This window comes from Heloderma suspectum, chromosome 3 (assembly GCF_057233095.1).
Source record: "Heloderma suspectum isolate Gila_16-S chromosome 3, 16-S_ref, whole genome shotgun sequence".
NCBI classification, from domain to species: Eukaryota; Metazoa; Chordata; class Lepidosauria; order Squamata; family Helodermatidae; genus Heloderma; species Heloderma suspectum.
Window position 1 is genome coordinate 8,465,601 of NC_139460.1, and position 23,116 is coordinate 8,488,716.

Genomic DNA, 23,116 nt, shown 5'->3' on the forward strand with positions numbered 1-23,116 from the left:
TGAAAACTAAATGAGAGAGCTTCAGCTATTGGGCGGTATAGAAATGAAATAAATAAATAAATGGATCAGTACAACCAGAGATATGTCGGTATACCATCGGAAGTTGGGACTCCCAGGTCGGAAGACGGTCAAAATGCTACTGGGGAGGAACAGAGGATAAGTTCAACTAGCCCCAGATGTGATGATGCAGCTAGCTCAAAGCCGAAAGGACGGCTAGCAGCCGATGGTGCTGGTGGTGAACGACGAATCCGATATTCTAAAGATTAACACATCATAGGAACCTGGAATGTAAGATCTATGAGCCAGGGCAAATTGGATGTGGTTACTGGGGAGATGTCAAGATTAAATATAGACATTTTGGGTGTCAGTGAACTGAAATGGACTGGAATGGGCCATTTCACATCAAATGACCACCAGATCTACTACTGTGGACAAGAGGACCACAGAAGAAATGGAGTAGCCTTCATAATTAATAATAAAGTGGCTAAAGCAGTGCTTGGATACAATCCAAAAAATGACAGAATGATCTCAATTCAAATTCAGGGTAAGCCATTTAACATCACAGTGATCCAAATATACGCCCCAACCACAGATGCTGAAAAAGCAGAAGTAGATCAGTTCTATGAGGATCTGCAGCACCTACTGGATAGTACGCCAAACAAAGATGTTATTTTCATTACAGGAGACTGGAATGCTAAGGTGGGTAGTCAAACGACACCTGGAATTACAGGCAAGCATGGTCTGGGAGAACAAAATGAAGCAGGACATAGGCTGATAGAATTTTGCCAAGACAACTCACTGTGCATAACAAACACTTTCTTCCAACAACCTAAGAGACGACTTTATACATGGACTTCACCAGACGGTCGACACCGAAATCAGATTGACTACTTCCTTTGTAGCCAAAGGTGGCGGACATCTATGCAGTCGGTAAAAACAAGACCTGGAGCTGATTGTAGTTCAGATCACGAGCTTCTTATTGCACAATTTAGAATCAGACTCAAGAGAACAGGGAAGACCCACAGATCAGTCAGATATGAGCTCACTAATATTCCTCATGAATATGCAGTGGAGGTGAAGAATAGATTTAAGGGACTAGATTTAGTAGATAGGGTCCCGGAAGAACTATGGACAGAAGTTTGCAACATTGTTCAGGAGGCAGCAACAAAAAATGTCCCAAAGAAAAAGAAAGCCAAGAAGGCAAGATGGCTGTCTGCTGAGACACTGGAAGCAGCCCAAGAAAGAAGGAAAGCAAAAGGCAACAGTGATAGGGGGAGATATGTCCAATTAAATGCAAAATTCCAGAGGTTAGCCAGAAGAGATAAGGAATTATTTTTAAACAAGCAATGCGCGGAAGTGGAAGAAGATAATAGAATAGAAAGGACAAGAGACCTCTTCCAGAAAATTAGAAACATCGGAGATAAATTCCAGGCAAAAATGGGTATGATCAAAAACAAAGATGGCAAGGACCTAACAGAAGCGATCAAGAAAAGGTGGCAAGAATATATGGAAGATCTGTATAGGAAGGATAATAATATTGGGGATAGATTTGATGGTGTAGTCAGTGAGCTAGAGCCAGACATCCTGAAGAGTGAGGTGGAATGGGCCTTAAGAAGCATTGCTAATAACAAGGCAGCAGGAGATGAGGGTATCCCAACTGAACTGTTTAAAATCTTGCAAGATGATGCTGTCAAGGTGATGCATGTCATATGCCAGCAAATTTGGAAAACACAAGAATGGCCAACAGATTGGAAAAAATCAACTTATATCCCCATACCAAAAAAAGGAAGCACCAAAGAATGTTCAAACTATCGAACAGTGGCACTTATTTCACATGCCAGTAAGGTAATGTTCAAGATCTTGCAAGGGAGACTCCAGCAATTCATGGAATGAGAATTGCCAGATGTACAAGCTGGGTTTAGAAAAGGCAGAGGAACTAGAGACCAAATTGCCAATATCCGCTGGATAATGGAGAAAGCCAGGGAGGTTCAGAAAAACATCTATTTCTGTTTTATTGACTATTCTAAAGCCTTTGACTGTGTGGATCATAACAAACTGTGGCAAGTTCTTGGTGGTATGGGGATACCAAGTCATCTTGTCTGCCTCCTGAGGAATCTGTATAACGACCAAGTAGCAATGGTAAGAACAGACCACGGAACAACGGACTGGTTTAAGATTGGGAAAGGAGTACGGCAGGGTTGTATACTCTCACCCTACCTATTCAACCTGTATGCAGAACACACCATGTGACGTGCTGGGCTTGATGAAGCCAAGGCTGGAGTTAAAATCGCTGGAAGAAACATTAACAATCTCTGATATGCAGATGATACCACTTTGATGGCTGAAAGCGAGGAGGTGCTGAGGAACCTCATGACGAGGGTGAAAGAAGAAAGTGCAAAAGCTGGGTTGCAGTTAAATCTCAAAAAACCCAAGATTATGGCAACCAGCTTGATTGAGAACTGGCAAATAGAGGGAGAAAACGTGGAGGCAGTGACAGACTTTGTCTTTCTAGGCGCAAAGATTACTGCAGACGCTGACTGCAGCCAGGAAATCAGAAGACGTTTACTTCTTGGGAGGACAGCAATGACAAATCTGGATAAAATAGTGAAGAGCAGAGACATCACACTGACAACAAAGGTCCACATAGTTAAAGCAATGGTCTTCCCCGTAGTAACCTATAGCTGCGAGAGCTGGACCATAAGGAAGGCTGAGCGAAGGAAGATAGTTGCTTTTGACCTGTGGTGCTGGAGGAAAATTCTGAGAGTGCCTTGGACTGCAAGAAGATCAAACCAGTCCATCCTCCAGGAAATAAAGCCAGACTGCTCACTTGAGGGAAGGATATTAAAGGCAAAACTGAAGTACTTTGGCCACATCATGAGAAGACAGGATACCCTGGAGAAGGTGCTGATGCTAGGGAAAATGGAAGGCAAAAGGAAGAGGGGCCAACCAAGGGCAAGATGGATGGATGATATTCTGGAGGTGACGGACTCGACCTTGAGGGAGCTGGGGGTGACAACGGCCGACAGGAAGCTCTGGCGTGGGCTGGTCCATGAAGTCACGAAGAGTTGGAAGTGACTGAACGAATAAACAACAAAGATGACTCAGATGAAATCGCTTTGGCTTAAATATGTTGGAAAGTCTGGCGTGACTCTATAAAGCAGAGTTGCCTTATATATAGAAAGCATGGCAACACAGCATTTCGGTTCGGAGGCAATAAGCACAAAGCAGAGCCAGCTGAAAAGAAGTTCAGATCAACTTAGGGTGCAATCCTATGGGGATAGTCAGCCACCTCCAAACTCAGATCTTCTCCGCGCTCTGTCCACCCTGCATTTGCAGCTAGACAGACGACTTTGGCTGTTTAGCCAGGGCACTTCAGAGCGGGGGAGGGGGAGACTGGACGGTGCACAGGAAGAGTTGTAAAGCCGCTTCCGCCATTCTCTCCCTGCCCCCAGGAATTTTTTGGCTGCTCTGCACTGCTCTTACGAGCGTGGAGCTGGGGACGAACTCTGCCATCTATGAGGCCGTGGGGGAGGGGAGGTGGTTTTCTGGGAACTGACCGCGGACCGCTGGCTCCGAGCTCGGTTCCCAGAAAACAAAAAATCCCATGGCCACCTAGCTGCTGTCTAGCAGCCATAGGATTGCGCCCGTACTTTACTGGTGCTTTGATATGCATCTTCAGAGAAGGCTTTCTAACACTGTTTAACTACAAGCATATTGATTTATTATTACATTTATTAATCGCCCATCTGGCTGGTCACCCAGCCACTCTGGGTGATGTACGACATACAATAAAACAGTTTAAAACAATAAAATTCTACCATAAAAACATTTTCTAAAATACCCTAACCCACCCCAAATGCCTGCCTGAACAATCACGTTTTTAATCCACGGCGGAAGCTCATTAAAGAGGGGGCATGACGGAGTTCCCTAGGGAGGGAGTTCCACTGAGTGGGGGCCACCACAGAAAAGGCCCTCTCCCTCGTCCCCACCAGTCTAGCTGTCCTGGCTGATGGGACAGAGAGAAGGCCATCCGAGGCTGATCTTGTTAAGCGGCCTGTCTGGCCTGTTTAGCCAGGGCACTTCAGAGCGGGGGAGGGGGAGACTGGACGGTGCACAGGAAGAGTTGTAAAGCCGCTTCTGCCATTCTTGTTAATGCTGGGTGGTGCCCTTTCGGTAAAGGTAAAGGTGTCCCCAACCAGTCGTGTCTGACTCTAGGGTGCGGTGCTCATCCCTGTTTCTAAGCCGTAGAGCCAGCGCTGTCCGAAGACGCTTCCGTGGTCATGTGGCCGGCGTGACTGAACACCCAGGTGCACGGAATGCTGTTACCTTTCCTGCCGAGGCGGTACCTATTTATCTACTTGCAATTTCTTGCTTTCGAACTGCTAGGCTGGCAGAAGCTGGGACTGAAGACGGGAGCTCACTCCGTCAAGCAGCACTCGGGTCTCGAACTGCTGACCTGCTGACCTTCCAGTCTGCAGTTCAGTGTCTTAACCACTAAGCCACCGCGGCCCCCTTCCTATTATAATGTCATACACTTTTTGCTCATTATTTTTACGGAAGGGGGCCTCTGAATCTTGATGTGGCTTAGGGCCTCAGCATGTCTTAATCCGGCCCTGCCACACCCCAGCAGGGACCCACGGACAAGAGCCCCCTGGAGCTGCTGCTCCCCTTCCCTGCTGCAACCTGCTTGTTCCCCTGCCTCTCGCTCTGGCCCAGGCAATGGCGGTGGTGAGAAGGGGGAGCAGGAGATGCCACGGCCTGCTTGCTCCCTGTTCTCTGCCTGCCAAGCAAGCAAGCAAGGAAGAGTAGCAAGAGCAGCTGGGGACAATGGCAGTGAGAAGGTGGACTCAGTGAGGAGGGGGCCCACCGAGGGTGCCTTGCCCAAGGGCCCCCCGAAACCTGGAGTCATCACTGGCCTTGAGGGCTGGATGGGCAGCCTGGTAGGCCAAATTGGCCCATGGCGCAGAGGTTCCCCATCCCTGCTCTAAGGTCCTGGGGAATTTGCCTGATGTTGCCTGGAGACCAGTTTCGCCTGGGGACCAGCATTTCTTGCTTTCCAGCTGCTCAAAGTGTAAACAAACAGTTTTGTGCAAACAGTACCCATACACTGTTCTCACAAAGAAGCTGGGGCTTGGGGAAATGTGCAGCGTGAAACATGATCTCGTGGAATCTGTCAACAGCCTTCCTGACTTCCCCAAGTGTGGCTTTTAGAATGGATGAGGAGAGAGGAAGGTGACGCGGCCGCACGAATCCTTATTCCTGTGAACCGAGCAAGAGTTCATCAGAAGGACTGCTCTTTGGGGAAACCCTCCCCAAAACATCCGTTATGAAGCAGGCGTTTGGAGTGAACGAAAATGGGCAGAGCCATTTTGAAGAGGCTGAGCAACGTCCAGCTCACTTGTGGCTGTGAGTAATGCAAGATGTGTGTACATCTCGAGATGAATGGCGTGTCATTAACAGCCCAGACAACAGAGAGTCCGCATCAAAGTGGCAGATCCCTGAGAGACTTGGCTTGCTGACTGTGAAGACAGGGTCACAACGGTCTCAGTTGCTTCCACTCTTGGGCCCTTTAGAGCTGATGAGGCACTGCTTTTCCACAAGTAGCAGGAAGCAGGATTAAAAGGAGGTGCCACCGAGAACTAGCTGGGGGATTAGCAATGAATTGCCCCTGAATTGCCCCCTGAATTAGTCAGCTTACATTCTGCTGTGTCTGTGTCTGTGAAATGACTGGCTTCTTCCATTCTTTTCTTTCTTTTTTAGTGCAATAGCAATATAGGAAGCGATATGATGAACCTGCAAACAGGAAGCTTTGGATTAAAGCCTCTTCAAATGCCTCAGTAACAACAACTGCCCATAGGTTGGCACTAGTAATGTATTCCTCCTCCCACAAATTGCTACAAATCTGGTCTGAAAAAACAAAGGCCAACACAGAAAACCCTGGAATGCAGCCATCTGGCAATGAGCACCGTGTAGATTCCTTGTCAAGAGAAGAGGATGCCAGAGAGCGGGGCTAGTGTGCCAAGCCAGGCTAATCGAAGACAACTCTGTGCAGCCCTGCGCTCTCTAATCAACACGGGGCACAATCCACCAGGACATTCCTCCATACAAGAAGAGCAACAGGACAGCATTGGCGTGATTTCAAGACCGGCCAGCAGAGATGGTTGCCTCTCCTTGCCTCATGTTACAGCTGCCTCTCTGGCTCAGACACAACCCAGCTTAACGAAACTTGAATCTCCTGACCTCCCCGTGTCCTCCCAGAGTACCGTAATCAAGAAAAGAGGGGAGGGAGGGAACTGGGTTGAAGATTATCTTGGCTTTTTGCTCTTTAATTTATTCCTGCACAAAGACTTTTGGAATCACTTGGCCTGGAATGAAACGCTAACCAACCATAACCAGCCAAGGGGCCCGAAGAATCTGGTGGGCCTTGTAGTCTGGGAGACAAGTCCGGGTGATGATCACAGACAGGAGGAAGGCAGCGAAATCAGATGTCCCTGGATGGGAATGGCAACATAGCTTGCTCCAAGCATGTTTTCTGGAGGGCCAGTTCATATTTGTTGTTGTTGTTGTTCAGTCGTTAAGTCATGTCCGACTCTTCGTGACCCCATGGACCATAGCATGCCTGGCCTTCCTGTCCTGCACTCTCTCCCAGAGCGTGCTCAAGTTCATATTCATTGCATCGGTGATGCTATCTAGCCATCTCATCCTCTGCCGTCCCCTTCTCCTTTTGCCTTCAGTCTTTCCCAGCATCAGGGTCTTTTCCAGAGAGTTTTCTCTTCGCATTAGGTGGCCAAAATATTGGAGCTTCAGCTTCAGTCTCTGTCCTTCCAATGAGCACTCAGGGTTGATTTCCTTTAGGATGGACCGATTTGACCTCCTTGCAGTCCAGGGGACTCGTAAGAGTCTTCTCCAGCACCACAGTTCGAAAGCATCGATTCTTTGGCGCTCAGCCTTCCTTATAGTCCAGCTCTCACAGCCATACATTACTACTGGGAAAACCATAGCTTTGATTAGACGGACCTTTGTCGGCAAGGTGATGTCTCTGCCAGTTCATATACTCAACACATAATCAAGCGAGTACAGCATTTCCTGGACTGTACCATTTCTGGGTGCAGGTGGTGACAACGGGTGATATAACACTGGAGTCTCCCTGTCCCTGAGGAAGGAAAGACTCCCTGTACCTAGAAAAGCAGCATGTTGTTATCTTTTCAGTTTGAAAGCTGGTATAGCAGAAGGGCCAAGAGCGTGAGCTGGAGGGCCTCCGTTCAAGGGGGCTTCCAGATGGGTGGCTCCGAGCACTAACCAATCAACAGGCATTGTTGAATGCAGAAAAACGGTGGGCAGAGAGAGTTTTAAGCAACCCCACCACTCTTCCTCTTCTGAAAATCACCTTCTCCTGATGCCACCTTTCAGCAAAGATGTGGTCTGTTGGGTTTCATGCCTGTGATTATAGGATTTCTTAAATGAGATGGTGTGCAACACATAGTTTGACTCTTTTTGCAAGGCGTGTGGCTGTATAGCAGGGGTGTTGAACATCTTCCAAACTGAGGGCCGAATTCAATTTGGGGGGCTGTGTTGCCGTGGTAGGTGGGGCCAAAGACAAAAGGTGTGGGGCCAAAAACGCGAAGCGCACGAGCATATTTTACATACCCTCAAGCTCTAACTGCTGGTAACTAAGCCTGAGGCATTTCAACTTTTTAGAATAGGGGAAAACTCCACAAAAACCGAGAAACCACCAAATGATGACACAAAATTGGGCGGGATAGCTAATACTTTGGAAGACAGGAACAAAATTCAAAGTGATCTTGACAGACTGGAGCGCTGGGCAGAAAACAACAGAATGACATTTAACAGGGATAAATGCCAAGTTCTGCACCTAGGAAAAAGAAACCAAATGCACAGTTACAAGATGGGGAATACGTGGATCAACAACACTACAAGCGAGAAGGATCTTGGAATTTTTGTCAATCACAAGCTGAATATGAGCCAACAATGTGATGTGGCTGCAAAAAAGGCAAATGCTATTTTGGGCTGTATTAATAGAAGCATAGCTTCCAAATCCCAGGAAGTACTAGTTCCCCTCTACTCAGCACTGGTTAGGCCTCATCTGGAGTAGTGTGTGCAGTTCTGGGCTCCACATTTTAAGAAGGATGCAGACAAGCTGGAGAGGGTTCAGAGGAGGGCAGCAAAGATGATCAGGGGACTGGAAACGAAGCCCTATGAGGAGAGATGGAAAGAACTGGGCATGTTTAGCCTGGAGAAGAGAAGATTGAGGGGAGATAAGATAGCGCTCTTCAAGTACCTGAAAGGTTGTCACAGAGAGGAAGGCCAGGATCTCTTCTCGATCATCCCAGTGAGCAGAACATGGAATCATGGGCTCAAGTTACAGGAAGCCAGATTCCGGCTGAACATGAGGAAAAACTTCCTGACCGTTAGGGCAATACGACAGTGGTACCAATTACCCAGGGAGGTGGTGGGCTCTCCCATACTGGAGGCACTCAAGACGACGCTGGACAGCCATCTGTCAGGGATGCTCTGACTTGGATTCCTGCACTGAGCAGGGGTTGGACTTGATGGCCTTGTAGGCCCCTTCAAACCCTACTATTCTATGATTCTATGATTGGTGGATGGGGAAAGGGGTGGGGCCAGGGAAGGGGCGGGGACATCTGAGGAACCCCAGAGGGCTGGATGGGGATCTCAATTGGGCAGGATATGGCCCCCAGCCTAAGGTTCTACACGCTGGTATATAGCTCTAATTGCACAAATCTGATGTTATTTCAGGGCCTTAACAAAAATAAAATAGAACAGCCTGTAATAGCAAGAAATGAAAAGGGACTAGTACTTGGACAGCTAAGAACAGAACTGAGGGGAAACCTGGCACTCTTCAGATGCTGGGTTAATCAAAAATTTTCCTGCACTTCTGCAAAAATGTGGAATACACACAGTCCTGGGCCAGATCTACACCTCATGTTGTATTGATACGATCCCATCATGGTGACGCTATATCCCCCTTGCACATTTATATCTCGCAGTGCACACAATGGCATCTGTTGCCATATTTTGGATAATACAGAGTAAAAAGCGGGAAATAATTCTAGAAAAGCGGTACACGGGGTTCGTACGGTGCCCCAACGGTTATCAGAGCACTTCGATACCGATAAAAAGCATTCGCGTCGATCTAACCCAGGTTGTGGTTTTGAGAAATAAATGTTTTCCTTTGCCAAAGCTTTTACCATTTCACAGGGCGACACTTCCATGGGCCGATAGGTTGAGATTCCACCATTGAGCACCGCCAAGAAGAGTAAGAGGTTGAATTTCATGGCTCTGTAGAATGGGAGAAAGGAATCAGAGTTAGAGATCAAACCAGACGATCATGGAGTCGATAGGCAGCATAAGAGACAGACCTGTGGGTGAGGATAAATGCATACTTAGGACTGCGTGTATTCCACAGTTCTGTGATTTTTCAGCATCCTGTTGCAGAAACTGGTCCTGGATTCAGAACTCATTAACCTGAGAATCAGAAGATGAAGGTAACTATGGTGTGCTAAGAAAGGTGGAGTTGTTGCTACTCTCCAGCCAGTATCCCCTTTTCTCTCCTGCCTGAGTTGTGGGAACAGAAGAAATGGTTCTGCAGGTTTTCAGCATAGTTCAGTACAAACTGGGAGAAAGCTAGCTTTGATGCGCTCCTGTTTGCAAGTACCTGGGATATCCCCAGTCTCTAGAATAGTTGCGCAACTGCTTTTTAAATATATACGTGGCACATTTCTATAAGGAGAAGGGTGCATGTATACAGAAGTGTGCTACTAAAAAAAAAAAATTAAAGGCATATATCCCTCCAAATGCAGGAGAGATGGAGTTAGACCAGACCTCCCCAATCTGGTGCCCTCCAGATATTTTGGACAATTCCCATCTGTCCCAGCCAGCATAACCAGTGGTCAGGAATGATAGGCATTGTAGTCAAAAACATCTGGAAAGTGCCAGGTTGGGGAAGGCTGGGTTAGACTGATTGCTGACAGAGCTTCTTGGCATGAGAAGCAACTTAGGGTGCAAAAAAAAGTTGTACGACTCCCAGCATGCCCCGGCCAGCCAAGCTGGCCAGGGCATGCTGGGAATTGTAGGACTTTTTCCTGTCTAAACATGCATAGGACTGCACCCTTACTGATCTTGCATTCAGCTTGCTGGTATGGACATCTATATCTCAAGCTGTATAACCAAGTTCACACTCTGAGTGAAGAACCAGCTGTGATGGCCCTTAGACTGCGAATTTCACCCTACATTTTCATCTTATAAAAAAGCGGGTCGTTCCTGACCTTGAAAATATACTTAGTGTGTCTTTTGATTTATTTACTTACTTACTTATTTCACTTCTATACTACCCAATAGGCAAAGCTCTCTGGGCAGTTCACAGAAATTAAAACCACAAAGCGCAGGATAAAACAATATAAAATATGAAAGCTTAAAGCCACAATATAACAGTACAATCAGAATAAAACCTAGCAGCAATGCAGAGATTTTTAAATACAAATTTAAAACACCAGAGCCAAAGGACTAGGAAGCTAAAATGCTAAAATACTGGGAGAATAAAAAGTTCTTCAACTGGCACCGGAAGGAGTGCAAAGTAGGCACCAGGCAAACGTCTTTAGGGAGCTCATTCCCCAGGCAGGGTGCCACAGCAGAAAAGGCCCTCTTCCTGGTAGCCACCCACCTCACTTCCTTTGGCAGGGGCTCACAGAGAAGGGTTCCTTGAGGATGATCCTAGGGTCTGTGCAGGCACATATGGGAGGAGGCAATCCTTCAGATAACCTGGCCCTAAGCTGTTTTTTTATTCCATCCTTCCCCACCCGCACTCCCAAAGAGTTCAGGGTGGCACAGTTGGCTCTCCCTCTGTCCTGTTAATCTTCACAACAACCCTGTGAGATGGGTTTGGCTGAAGAAGGGCAGATGGCTGGCCAGCCTGAGGCCATCCAGTGAGATTTATGGCTGGGTGGACTTTACACCCAGTTCTTCCTACAGCTAGCTTGCCAGGGTTAGGAAAACCTGGTGCCCCCTGGGTATTTTGGACTACAGCTGCCATAAGCCCATAATCCTTGACCATTTCTGTGCTGGCTGGGGTTTATAGGAGCGGTGGTCCAAAACATCTGGAGGGCACCAGGTTCCTTCCTACCACTGCTCTAACCACTAGGCCACAATGGCTCTCAAACTATGTGTGGCTAATGAAATATGAAAAGCTGAGTGGGGCTGAACACTAGATTTCCAGGGGTCAAGGGGCAAGGACTCAGTGCTTTGCATAATTCATTGCCCTGCCCCATTACTAGCACCAGTGGAATAAATTATGCAAAATATTCAAGCCCTGTTCACTGGGCCCTAATGCCTACCCTGTTAAAGACGTTAAAGATGAGGCACATATCACCCTCTCCAAAGAACAGAGCTCTCTCCTTGGATAAACTGAGCGGTTTAAGTAAGGATCAGAGCCCCCATTACTCCTGAGGAGTAGCCTTGCCAGTTCTTTGAATTCAAACACCTGATTCTTCAGAGCAACCTGTGACCAAAGCTCTCTAGGTCCAATTGATGGTGCTGGAGCCAGGAGGCAGAGCCTGGCGGTTTAGGGCAGGTTTCAGGCAACTATGTTAAGAAAGAAAGAAAGAAAGAAAGAAAGAAAGAAAAGGACCCCTTTCCTGATCAGCTAATGATGCTATTGGAGGATGGGCAACTTATCAGTGTTATTGTTTGACTCAGCAGGGATCAGTCAGTGTGTGTATTTACTTTACCTTTTCTGTGTCTGCTAAATGCATTCCTGAAGAACTTTTCAAAGGAGCCAAAGAGTGAATGGCAAGAAACCTCAAAGGATTAGGGTAGGGTGAGGGGTGGGGGGTTGCTCTTAAATCACTCAGCATCTAGACTGGAGATAGGCGATAACTTGCAACAACTTCCTGCGAAAGCCAAGTGTAGCATGACAGAGCTCCCTCCTTGAATGTGCATGCTCATTTCCCCCTCCCCATCTCACTATTGCATCTGGTCGAACAGGTTTTGCGGGTTTTGCAGTGCTTCACAATCCTGCAGAACCTGATTGTGGGACAAAAGAATGGAATGCACCCATAAAGGGGAATGCTGACTTTAAAACAAAAATAAAAAGTTGGATCCCAGGTGGTTAACAGCCTGTCAATAACACAGCATTAAAAGAACCATTAAAAATAAAACAAAAGATTGTTATTTACAACTAACAAAAGCAACAAATCCCCTCCCTCTGCAGCAGTGAAATACAATATTAAAACAAACAAACGAACCATAAGCTAACAAATAAAACCACAACCAATCAATTTAACAGTGCAATCCTCCGTATATCTACTCAAAAGTAAGTCCCATTGTTTTTAATGGAGCTTACTCCCAGGGAAGTGTGCATAGGATTATAGCCTAAATTACCCACCAAGGATCCAAGCAACCAAGACAGATTTTGTCTGCTGCATAAAAGATAACAATGAAGGCACCAAATGGAGCACCCCTGAGAGGGACTTCAACAGTTGAGGAGCAGCTGCAGAAAAGGCCCTTTCCAGTTGCACGATCAGTTCATAGTCCCAGATAAGAACTAAAGTGTTGGTGTGGGGAAAGGCACATCCTCCTGTTCTCCCAGAATTATGCCTGGTGGACTTAGGGGGTGGGGGCACTTACTCATTCATTCATTCACAATATACCGCTCGACATCAAAAGGTTTCAGAGCGGTGAACAGCAAAGATAAAAGAATAAAACACCAGGTTAAAACAATGGAAACATTTTAAAAGAGACAAGTTCCGATAAAGCCGAATTTAATAAACCAAGCTGGTCACTCAGAGAAGGCCTCTTGAAATAACAGTGTCTTTATGAGGCACCGGAAGGAACACAACATTGGCGCCTGCCTGGCCCCCAAAGGCAGGGAGCCCCACAGGAAGGGGGCCAGCACACCTCGCCCCTCCAAAAATATGACTGATTAGCATAAGAACTGTGTGTGCTGATGTAGTGTTCAGTGTATGCTGGAGCTGGACGGCCACTTGTCAGGGATGCTCTGACCTGGATTCCCACACTGAGCAGGGGGTTGGACTCGATGGCCTTGTAGGCCCCTTCCAGCCCTACTGTTCTAGGATTCTATACACAGAATGCAAATTCAGACATAATGATGGTAATTTAAAGAGAAATCCAATACATCTCACCACAGTGAGAAGACTATGACCAGGTGAGCTCTGAGCCTGTCCAGGTGCCCCAGTCTGGATGGGCCACTTCAAGGCTCCTGCAGCTCTCTCTTCTTAGAGTTCTTTATCTTTAAACTGGACTTTGACCAGACACAGCCCTTCCAATAGAGGACGGTCCTCTGCAAGTACTGCACACAGCCAGCCTGATTTGATTATGGTGTCAGTCAAAGCTTGTACCCATTAGTAAGGCTCCAAAAGCAAGTTACTAACCACTGGGAGTCAAACCGATTGTCTGAATCGATCCTTCGGAGGGTCTCTCTCCAACCACTCCTATTTCCGAGACCAGGCCTCTTTGCGGAACAAAGCACAAAACAAACTGATTCCTACATAACTGCTTGTGATCTGCTCATCACCCAGAAGGCAAACTGCTGAGGCTAAAAGAAAAGTTACCTGCCCAAGAACCAATGTCCACAAAACGGCTCTTGAACCAAAATAAAGGTGGTGCAGTGAGGGCAGCACTGCGCTTTGCAGCCTCCCAGTTACAAAAAATAAAAAGTGTTTTTAATTAAAATAAAATCTTAAGAAATGAAATTAAAATCTGGAGGGACAGGGGCCTGGCATGTGCCAAGGTAGTCAACATGGGCCCCATGTGGAAGATCTCAGTTGTACACACTTAATATCTGCTCAGTGGCTCATTCTACAGAGTGCATGTAATTCTGGGGCCTGTGGATGCTCGCTCAGCCTGGCTTGTTTGAGCAGAGCAGAGCAAAGGCATTACAACTCGGCAGCCTACATACACCACCTTGAGCTTGCTGGAGGAAAGGCGGGTTGCTGATGCAATTAATTAATTAATTAAAGTAAGTGATGTGCCAGCTTAACCGCTTCAGGCCATAAATGTTGCACCGACTAGCGCTGAGAAGCCAGCAAAGACCACAGTTACCATTCCACACTTTAAACAGGAAATAGCTGTGGTAGCCCACAGAACAAAGCAGCATGCGGTGCATTTTAGTCAAGAAACTGGCTTAAATGGGGATTGCCTGTATCTTTGAGCCACTTGTGCCCACACATTCCTGTTTAAATAGCTAATGAACAATGATACAATAACGTTACACATAAGCTGATTCTTGAATTCTGCCCAAAATGGAATTTGGGGTTTTAAATCCCTGTTGAGTGGGTTTTCCTGTGGACCCCAGGATCTTAAACTGGCTCACAGTATAAGCAGAGAAGAAGGCTATTTTAATATATACAGCTGCCAATCAATTAAAGAATTTTAGTTGATTAACCATTTGCCTTTCAACTGATTAGTTAATCAGTTAAATTTAAATACATCTGCATATTAACAAACCCTCAGTGTAGGCACCTTTCCACCCCTCCAGGAAACTGAAGGAAATGTGGGATGAGAAATGTTTCAATAAACAAAATTTACTGCTCGTTGTTAGAAGGAAAGATCACTTTAAATATTTGCTTTGTCCCTGAGAGCCAAAAGAGTCTCAAAATGTAAGGAAGTATGTTCCCTCAACTATCACCCTTCAGCAATTAAAATTTGTTCCACCAATTAATCAACTAAAGCTTTTTTTGATTAATCTACTGACTGAAGATTGCAATCCTCCTAGTAAAATTCAGGCATATTTAAATGTAATCCATTAATTTATCAATTAAAAGGCAGGTGGTTAATCAACTAAAAATTGTTTAATCACCTGCCTGCCCTAATTACTATCACTCATTTCTGTAGCAGAGTTTCGTATGCAGGGTACATGACGGTAAGAGTCTAATCCCTGCAACAGCCCTGCAGATATTAATATTTGCTGTTTAGAGAAGCATAGCTAAGGCTGGATCTGGATATAGTGAAGAAGGGCTGATGGCCAGATGAGCTACTGACACACAAATCTGGTGGCACAGCTCTGTGGCATTCAAAAGGAAACTTGCAATACAGCCACACAAAAATCTATGCTTTCCAGCCTGGCACTAGTAATCTGAAAGGCTCTTGGCAGCCACAATGTAGTTTCCAGGGTTCCTAGTTCTGGACAACCTTATTTAGGGCACAATCCTATGCATGTTTAGACAGAAAAAAAGCCTACAACTCCAAGCATTCCCCAACCAGCATGGCTGGCTAGGGAATGCTGGGAGTTGTAGGCCTTTTCTCTGTCTAAACATGCATAGGATCCCACCCTTAGTCTATCATGCCTGATCAAGCGTTCTTCATCCTCTCATATGATGTCATTCACCAGCTGCCATCCTTTTTGGTGCTCATTAGTTGCCTTTTTTTTTGTAATCACTGCTTCTTCAGAAACTCAAGAATTCCTAGTACACCTTTATCAAGTATGCACCTCTGGCAAGACAGATCCTGCAAGTTTGGTTAATGGACAAAATTTAAGATAATATACATTTTCAGAGGTTGTTTTATGTCTTTAATTCTGTTTTATTGGTTGTTTTATGGATATTTTTGTATATGATTAATGTTAGCCTCCTTGAACTGCCAGAAAAGGTGAGGTATACATTTGTTAAATATATCAATATTTTTCAGAAAATTAAACAGCAACCTTGGGAGGAAAGCTATGGCAAACCTAGACAGCATAGTAAGAAGCAGAGACATCACCTTGCCGACAAAGGTCTGTCTAATCAAAGCGATGGTTTTCCCAGCAGTAATGTATGGCTGTGAGAGCTGGACTATAAGGAAGGCTGAGCGCCGAAGAATCGATGCCTTCAAACTGTGGTGCTGGAGAAGACTCTTACGAGTCCCCTGGACTGCAAGGAGGTCAAATCAGTCCATCCTAAAGGAAATCAACCCTGAGTGCTCATTGGAAGGACAGAGACTGAAGCTGAAGCTCAAATATTTTGGCCACCTAATGCGAAGAGAAAACTCCCTGGAAAAGACCCTGATGCTGGGAAAGATTGAAGGCAAAAGGAGAAGGGGACGGCAGAGGATGAGATGGCTAGATAGCATCACCGATGCAATGAATATGGACTTGAGCACACTCCGGGAGAGAGCGGAGGACAGGAAGGCCTGGCGTGCTGTGGTCCATGGGATCACGAAGAGTCGGACACGACTTAACGACTGAACAACAACAACAATCTGTCTGTGCCTGTTTGTGATGCCTGAGATCACATCTTTCATGAGGTTTTGGCATAACAATATATTGTGCGGCCCTACATTGGTGTGTTTATTTATTCACTCCATCCTAAGTGTTATCCCACAATTCTTTCGCCAGGGCTTAAGTAAATCCATTTTTTGCGTCCATGTTGAAATTTGTCAAGACATCATAGGAACCTTCCATATTAGGTTTAACATGATGTTGTTCATGGCAAAAAAATCACTAGGAATATTATATGAATAAGTCTGTTCTGTAAAGTATGGGGATGTCCAAAGAAAAAGCATTTACGTTTTTATTAGTTGAATGTGCATTTTCTTATGAGCCAGCAAACATATCTGCCACAATGTTCTTTCAGTAATTGAACGCAGTATTTTATGAATCCCTTTTGTGGTGGTGTTTTTTTAAAGGCTAGATTTAAACAGTTGGATAAGCTTGAGTCCATGAAGGCACAACAACCTCAGCCTGATATTATCATACTACATGAGGAATCAGGTATGAAAAGGCTCACCAAGCTCTTAGATGTTTGTGTCAAGAAGAATAGCCAGAAGAACAACAGTGCCAAAATTTCCAGCGCTCACAGTTGGTTTTAGATATATGTTGTCTCCGTGTATGCTCTTTGTGTTTTTTATGTAAATGGTTTTTACACTTTGTGTATCGTTTTTTAATGTTTTTTCATCTTCGTAAATCGCCCAGAGAGCTTTGGCTATGGGGCAGTATAGAAATGCAATTAATAATAATAATTAATAATAATAATCGCTCCCACCATGCCACTAGACACATGTGGGAGTAATTCACACAGTGCTGGCCATAGGCAACATGGCTGCCCCCTGGGGCACTGTCACGGCCTGGGAGTCCAGCAGTGACATGGACTATGGAGCCGAAGAACCAGTGGTGCCAACAGAGGACACTCCAGGTCCAAGCACCACTGCTGAACTGCCAGTGGACCCCCCCCCCCCCCGAACCCAAGACCCTCATGCCAAGCTCCTGCACTGGATCAGCACCCCTGTCTACAAGACATGGAGCCGATGCGCCAACACCGGCAGCATGTCAGACATGCGCTCTTGGAGAGACAGAGAGTGCTACGCTAAGGCCAGAGGCCTTTAAGGCTCCCATTTTGGAGGAAAGGGTGGAGTCTGGAACAGTAGCATAAAAGCAGCTCGCTAGAGTTCCCCTGGGTGCCACAGCTTCTGGCTTGCCTTGTTGCTTTGCTGCCTCATAGCATCATGGGAACAGAACAGAACAGATGCCCAAATTCATGTGACACAAAGTTACTCTGGACCAAAACGTAAGTAACTTTAAATGTGTGTCTAGCAGCTACTTTTTTTTTTACTGTAGTGTGGGTGGAGGGCCCCCAATCCAGGTCGGGATCCTAGCAGGGGGGCATAGGGGGGCTTTTAAGATCCATATTAGGGGCCCTGGACCTACTCCAGTAAAAATAGAGTGGGGGGAGAGTCGTAGCTGCTAGACACACATTTAAATAATATCTGCTTTGGTCCTCTGAGAAACCCTCAAGGACAGGGGAATGTAATTGCCCTCTACCCCAGAACCTTGGGAGGGCAGGGTTTGGATCCAGGAACCATGCCTCACCCACCCTCGCAAGTTTCTCAATTGCAGCACCTCCCTCTCCTCCATTCACTTAGCGCCCTCCCCCCATGTCAAAAGCCATTTTTCCCCAGGGCAGCAACAGATATTGCACTGGCCTTGAACTCCCATGCATTGGACTCTTCCTGAAGCTACAACCAAGCGGAGAACCTTGCCCAAGACCAGGACCGAGTAAGGATTCGAACTTGCCTCTTCAGCGCACTCTCCATGGTGCCCCATTGGCCCTCACTCCCAAACACGCTCAAATGCCGAGACTTCATATGAAGAATGTAAGAAGAGCCCAGCTGGATCAGACCAAGGATCAGACCATCTAGTCCAACATCCCCCTTCCCGCAGAAAGCGACGGTGCGTCCGAGAAACCCACCACCAGGACGTAAAGGGCATAACCCCGCCTTGCAGTTAGCCGTGTTGTAGCAGGGCCGGGCCTCGCAGTGTTGAGATGCTGGGACCTTTTAAGTAGCGGGATGACGCCATCTGCCCCCTCTCAGACTTCTCTGTTTCCTCTGAGCTTAGCTGCAACTATCTGGCCGGGGGTGGGGGGTGGGGGGGCGCATGTGGAGGAAATAGATTTTCCGGGCAACAGTGTATGGTTGCGAGCTCTCCCTGTTGTAATGCAAAGTCTTTGGGGGCGCCTTGCTCTTGAACGGGAAATTAAGACCCACTCGCTTTGCAAAAGGCCTGCTCGTGGTGCGGATGAAGACTACTAGAACGGGTTTGTTGCCATGGATCAACTCAGCGGCCTGCTTTTGGGGACTCTCCTGGGGGCGTGGCTCCAGGGACTGTTATGAAGGCCACCTGCACTTCAAAATTAACCACTGCACCACTGGCACTCACTCCCCAGCAACTGGGATCCAGTGGCATAGGATCTCTGAAGATGGGGAGCTCCGTGGCATTTAGGCATCATGACTAATAGCCCTTGTTGAGAGAACCCTTCCTTCTCCATGAATTCGTCCAGTCCCCATTTAAAGCCATCTAAGCTAGTAATTTGAACATGAGTAGAACTCTCTGCGCACTCAGGAACCCTGACAAGGCAGGATCCACAACTGCACAGAGAGTTCTACTCATGTTCAAGCGAGTGCAAAGAGAACTCCCTTCCAGTCCTTGCCAGGTCAGCACAGCGAGGTCTAAAGTGAGGGGGGCAGGCCAGGGAGCCCGAAGACGGAGGGGTAGAGGCAGTGGGCACAGCCCTGACTGTCTACCCACTTTATGCCCTCTTGCATTCAGGTGAATGCCAGAACAGGGCTTCTGTCTCTCCCAGTGGAGGCTGGTGGCTCCGATGTCAGTGGGGCAGTGAATCCGCTCCAGGTTTCAGTCAGAATCTAAAGGAGCTACCCAAGCTGTGGGAGCACCTTGGAGCGCTCCTTTAGAGTTCCGACAGGTTCTGACTGAAACCCGGAGCGGGGTCAATGCCCCACTGACATTGGAGCCACCAGCCTCCACTGGTCTCTCTTCAATCTACTACCAATCAGTTGCACTGAAGGACCCATGGGAAAGATCCCACATCACCCTTTTAGCAATGTTTCCAGAGCTGTGCTGGGCGACCACATGAAATTTATTTGTTGTATTTGTTTTGTTGATTTCACACCCTCCCTGACAAACAGCCCAGCGCGGCTCACACCCTATATGAAACATAATACGGCACAGAAACAGCATTAAACCCATGGCTCTGAAATCACAAATGTATAATAAGATACAACAAAACCATCCACACAATCAATCAGACATGACTGATTTACGGTGCGATCCCCTATGTACACAGGAGTAAGTCCCATTGAGTTCAAGGTAAGCACGTAGAGAATTGTTGCAGCCTTAATGAAATGGGAATCGGTGTTTACATCATGCAAATGACGACACAGCAGATGGCCCAAAGCCCAGGGCTTCTCCACACATTATACATTGTGGTGGTAAAATCCAATGAAAGTCCTACTCAGAGTAGTCCCATTCATTACAATGGGTCTACTCTAAGTAGGACTTTCATTGGATTCTACCTTAGGCATGCACTAAGGTGAGTTGAGTGTACATTTAAACCTCTGGAAGTTGACATATTTACTGATTTACTATTAACATTTATATACTGCCTTTTTCTATTGATAAAAGCCTTCCATTTAATTTATTTATTAATTTATTAAATTTCTTAATCGCCCATCTGGCCAGTCACCCGGCCATTCTGGGCGATGTACATCAATACAAACAGTTTTAAAACAATAAAATTTTACATTAAAACATCATATTTCTAAGAATACCCTAACCCACCCCAAAAGCCTGCCTGAACAGCCACGTTTTTAATACGCAGTGGAAGCTCATTAAAGAGGGGGCATGACGGAGTTCTCTAGGGAGGGAGTTCCACAGAGTGGGGGCCACCACAGAGAAGGCTCTCTCCCTCGTCCTCACCAGCCTAGCTGTCCTGGCTGATGGGACAGAGAGAAGGCCATCCGAGGCTGATCTTGTTGAGCGGCCTGTCTGGTGTTGCTGGAGACGCTCCTTGAGATAGGCTGGGCCAGAACCGTATAGGATTTTAAAGGTCAAAACCAACACCTTGAATTTGGTCCAGAAAACAACTGGTAACCAGTCAATGCAGTGCACAGAAAACAAGAAAACCAAGAACATCAAAAGCAGTAAAACATTAAAACTAGGTAACTGAAAAGGCTACATTAAACAGACGTGTCTTCACACCTTTTCTAAAAGCCAAGAGAATGAAGACAGACATGCTAAATGAAGAATGAAGACTGATGTGCCAAAGAGAATGAAGACAGAATGAAGACAGATGCTAAATTAAACAGACGTGTCCTCCCACCTTTTCTAACAGCCGAGGGAATGAAGCCAATTGTAGTTCTTGGGGGAGCGCATTCCACTGAAAGGGAGTGGCAGTAATGGAGGCTGGTGGCTCCAATGTCAGTGGGGCAGTGAATCCACTCCGGGTTTCATTCAGAACCAGTCAGAACTCACACCTTGGATAGCTCCATTAGAGGTCTGACTGGTTCCCACTGAAACCCGGAGCGGATTCACTGCCCCACTGACACTGAAGCTACCTGCATCCACTGAGTGACACAGGAGGGAGCCTTTTCCCGACACACTGACCTCTGTGGGCAATGCTGACCTCGAGGAGTCATCTCCTGCAGATCTCAATGACCAGACAGGTGCATAACAAGCCAGGTGGTCCCTTAGGTACCCAGGACCATACACGCACAATGTATAGCAGCCTTCTCCAGTCTGATGTTTTCTGGATGTGCCGGACTACAACTCCTATCAGCCCCCAGCCACACCCAAGTTTCCTGCCCTATCAGATGTGGAACAGCTTTCTGTACAGAACGTACATGTAAGGGTAGAGTTCAGTCGTTTTAATGACGTTCCACCCAATTTTATTTAGAATCAGCCTTAGATTTTAGTCCATTCTCCATCACATCCACGAAAAAAACCAACCCTACAGGATGTGATCTGGCCAAATTTGCCCATCCTAATGGTGCCGTCTTATGCATGTTTACTCAGAATCAAGTCCCACTGTCTTCAGTGGGGCTTTCTCCCCGGTAAAAGTGTGCACAGGTTTGCAATCCGTGCCCTGCAGACTTCTGTGGGAGAGACAGGCAGTGCATTTCCGAAGCATGTTTACTCCAAAGTAAGTCCTGTTGCATTGAATGGACTTTACTCTCCAGATCAGCCTTCCCGAGCCAGGTGTTCTCCAGAAGTGTTGGACTGCAGATCCCATCATCCCCAGCCAGCACAGTAAAGGCGGCAGTGTACCGAGGAGCACAGCATAAAGCATGTGCTTAACTTTTCCACGGGGTGGGGGGGCTTTCCAAATTTCACTTCAGTTCAGCCCACAGAAATTCAACTTTTGTTTTGTTTTTGAAAAGAAGGAGCAACAGATGTTTCTTTTACCCCGTGCTATATAAGAATCCCCAATACAAGTCAAAAGATCCCAGCTGATCGCTGCTGCTGCTTCTTTTTTTAATCAGCGAAACATCTGCTTACATTACTTTCCCCCCTCCCTTCCTCCTGCTCCCTCAAAAATAATTCCCCTCCTGTACCTACCTAGCGTTGTGACAAAGGCAGCCGGTTTCAGGTTTGCCCTCTTCTGTTTCAGAGATGCTCCGCCAGTGAAAGCTAAAAAAGAGTTTCCAAGGGGGGGAATTCATTCACCACCGTCCTGTGGCACTCAAGCTGACAGAGAGCGAGCCAAGAGAAAAGTTAAGTCACCAGAGGAGGGGAGTGGGTGAGAGCGGAGATACTCCCCATAGATTAGCCTTGACTGGATTCCTCAGCACTCATCCTGACCTCAGTCAGAAGCTCCGAGCTCCCCCCAAAGCACGTGAGCATCAGCTCCACTAATGGTTTTAAAATGTGTTGTGTTCCTCTTGCACTCTTGTTAGGTTCCAAACACTTGTCTTTGACTTCGGCTGGTTTCCTGGAGTTTCTCTGTGTGGGTGATGGACTTCTCCTCTCACATTGACACATGTGAGCATCCTAAGAATGCCAGCCCAAAAACCCCTTTCACAGAGCTTTGTCCCGAAGCAAAGCTTTCCGCTCTGAGACGGCGATATGGAGCTCGCTGGCGCGACAGACGTGCATGTCTGGGTCAAGTTGTGTTCATCCCCCAGCAGTGTGGGGTTGGTTTGCTTTTTCAGGATGCAGCAGCCGGCTGTTCCTCAGAGCCGGGGCAAATGTCCAAAGGTGGGATGGGAAGCCGCGAAGGGGTGTGCGTTTGCCAGCGCAACATGGAAAGAAAGGAAATTTAACACCTCAAAATGCCTCGGGGGGGGGGGGTGTTTTTGTTTTTAAATGAAGAAATAGATTCCATAAGAGTTCACAGTTCAGTCTATTGTAGGAAAAGATAAACACCAAAGAGTTCTTGTGAAACTATAAAGATTTAGGGTGCTTCGAGATGAGGGCTTTTTCATACCATCTCTATGTCTCATTCATGGAATTTGGGGGGGGTGTCTAGATTTCGTCTTCTACTCATAGCTCGCCCGTATTTCCTCACTGCTTCTCCTGCCTTTTTTCTTGCTGCAGAAAAGCCATCAAGGAAGAAAAGGCAGAATAGCTGCACCATGCCTTCTGACTGGTAATGCTAGGTGCACTCTGTCTGAAAGCACCCTAACAGATTTAGGGGACCGCAATACCTGATGCAGTGCCTCTCCTGACATGAATCTACCCAGACACTATAATCAACACCCGGGGCCTTCCTCTGAGTGCCTCCTCCGAGGGAGGCTCGGAAGGTGACAACAAGAGAGAGGGCCTTCTCAGTGGTGGCCCCCTGACTTTGGAACA

General features: G+C 46.8%; 1 protein-coding gene across 1 annotated transcript in view; it reads right to left on the reverse strand.

Annotated features, from left to right (window-relative positions):
- LRRC32 (leucine rich repeat containing 32) overlaps positions 1–22,481 on the reverse strand; it is a 31,014-nt gene extending 8,533 nt beyond the window's left edge. Inside the window, exons 1-2 of the mRNA XM_084842444.1 lie at positions 21,881–22,481; positions 9,231–9,321 (exon numbers count right to left, since the gene is read on the reverse strand). Coding sequence (XP_084698570.1) covers positions 9,231–9,321; positions 21,881–21,984 — 195 coding nt within the window. The 5' untranslated portion in view covers positions 21,985–22,481. The remainder of the gene's footprint in view (positions 1–9,230; positions 9,322–21,880) is intronic.
- Positions 22,482–23,116: the final 635 nt, after the last annotated feature.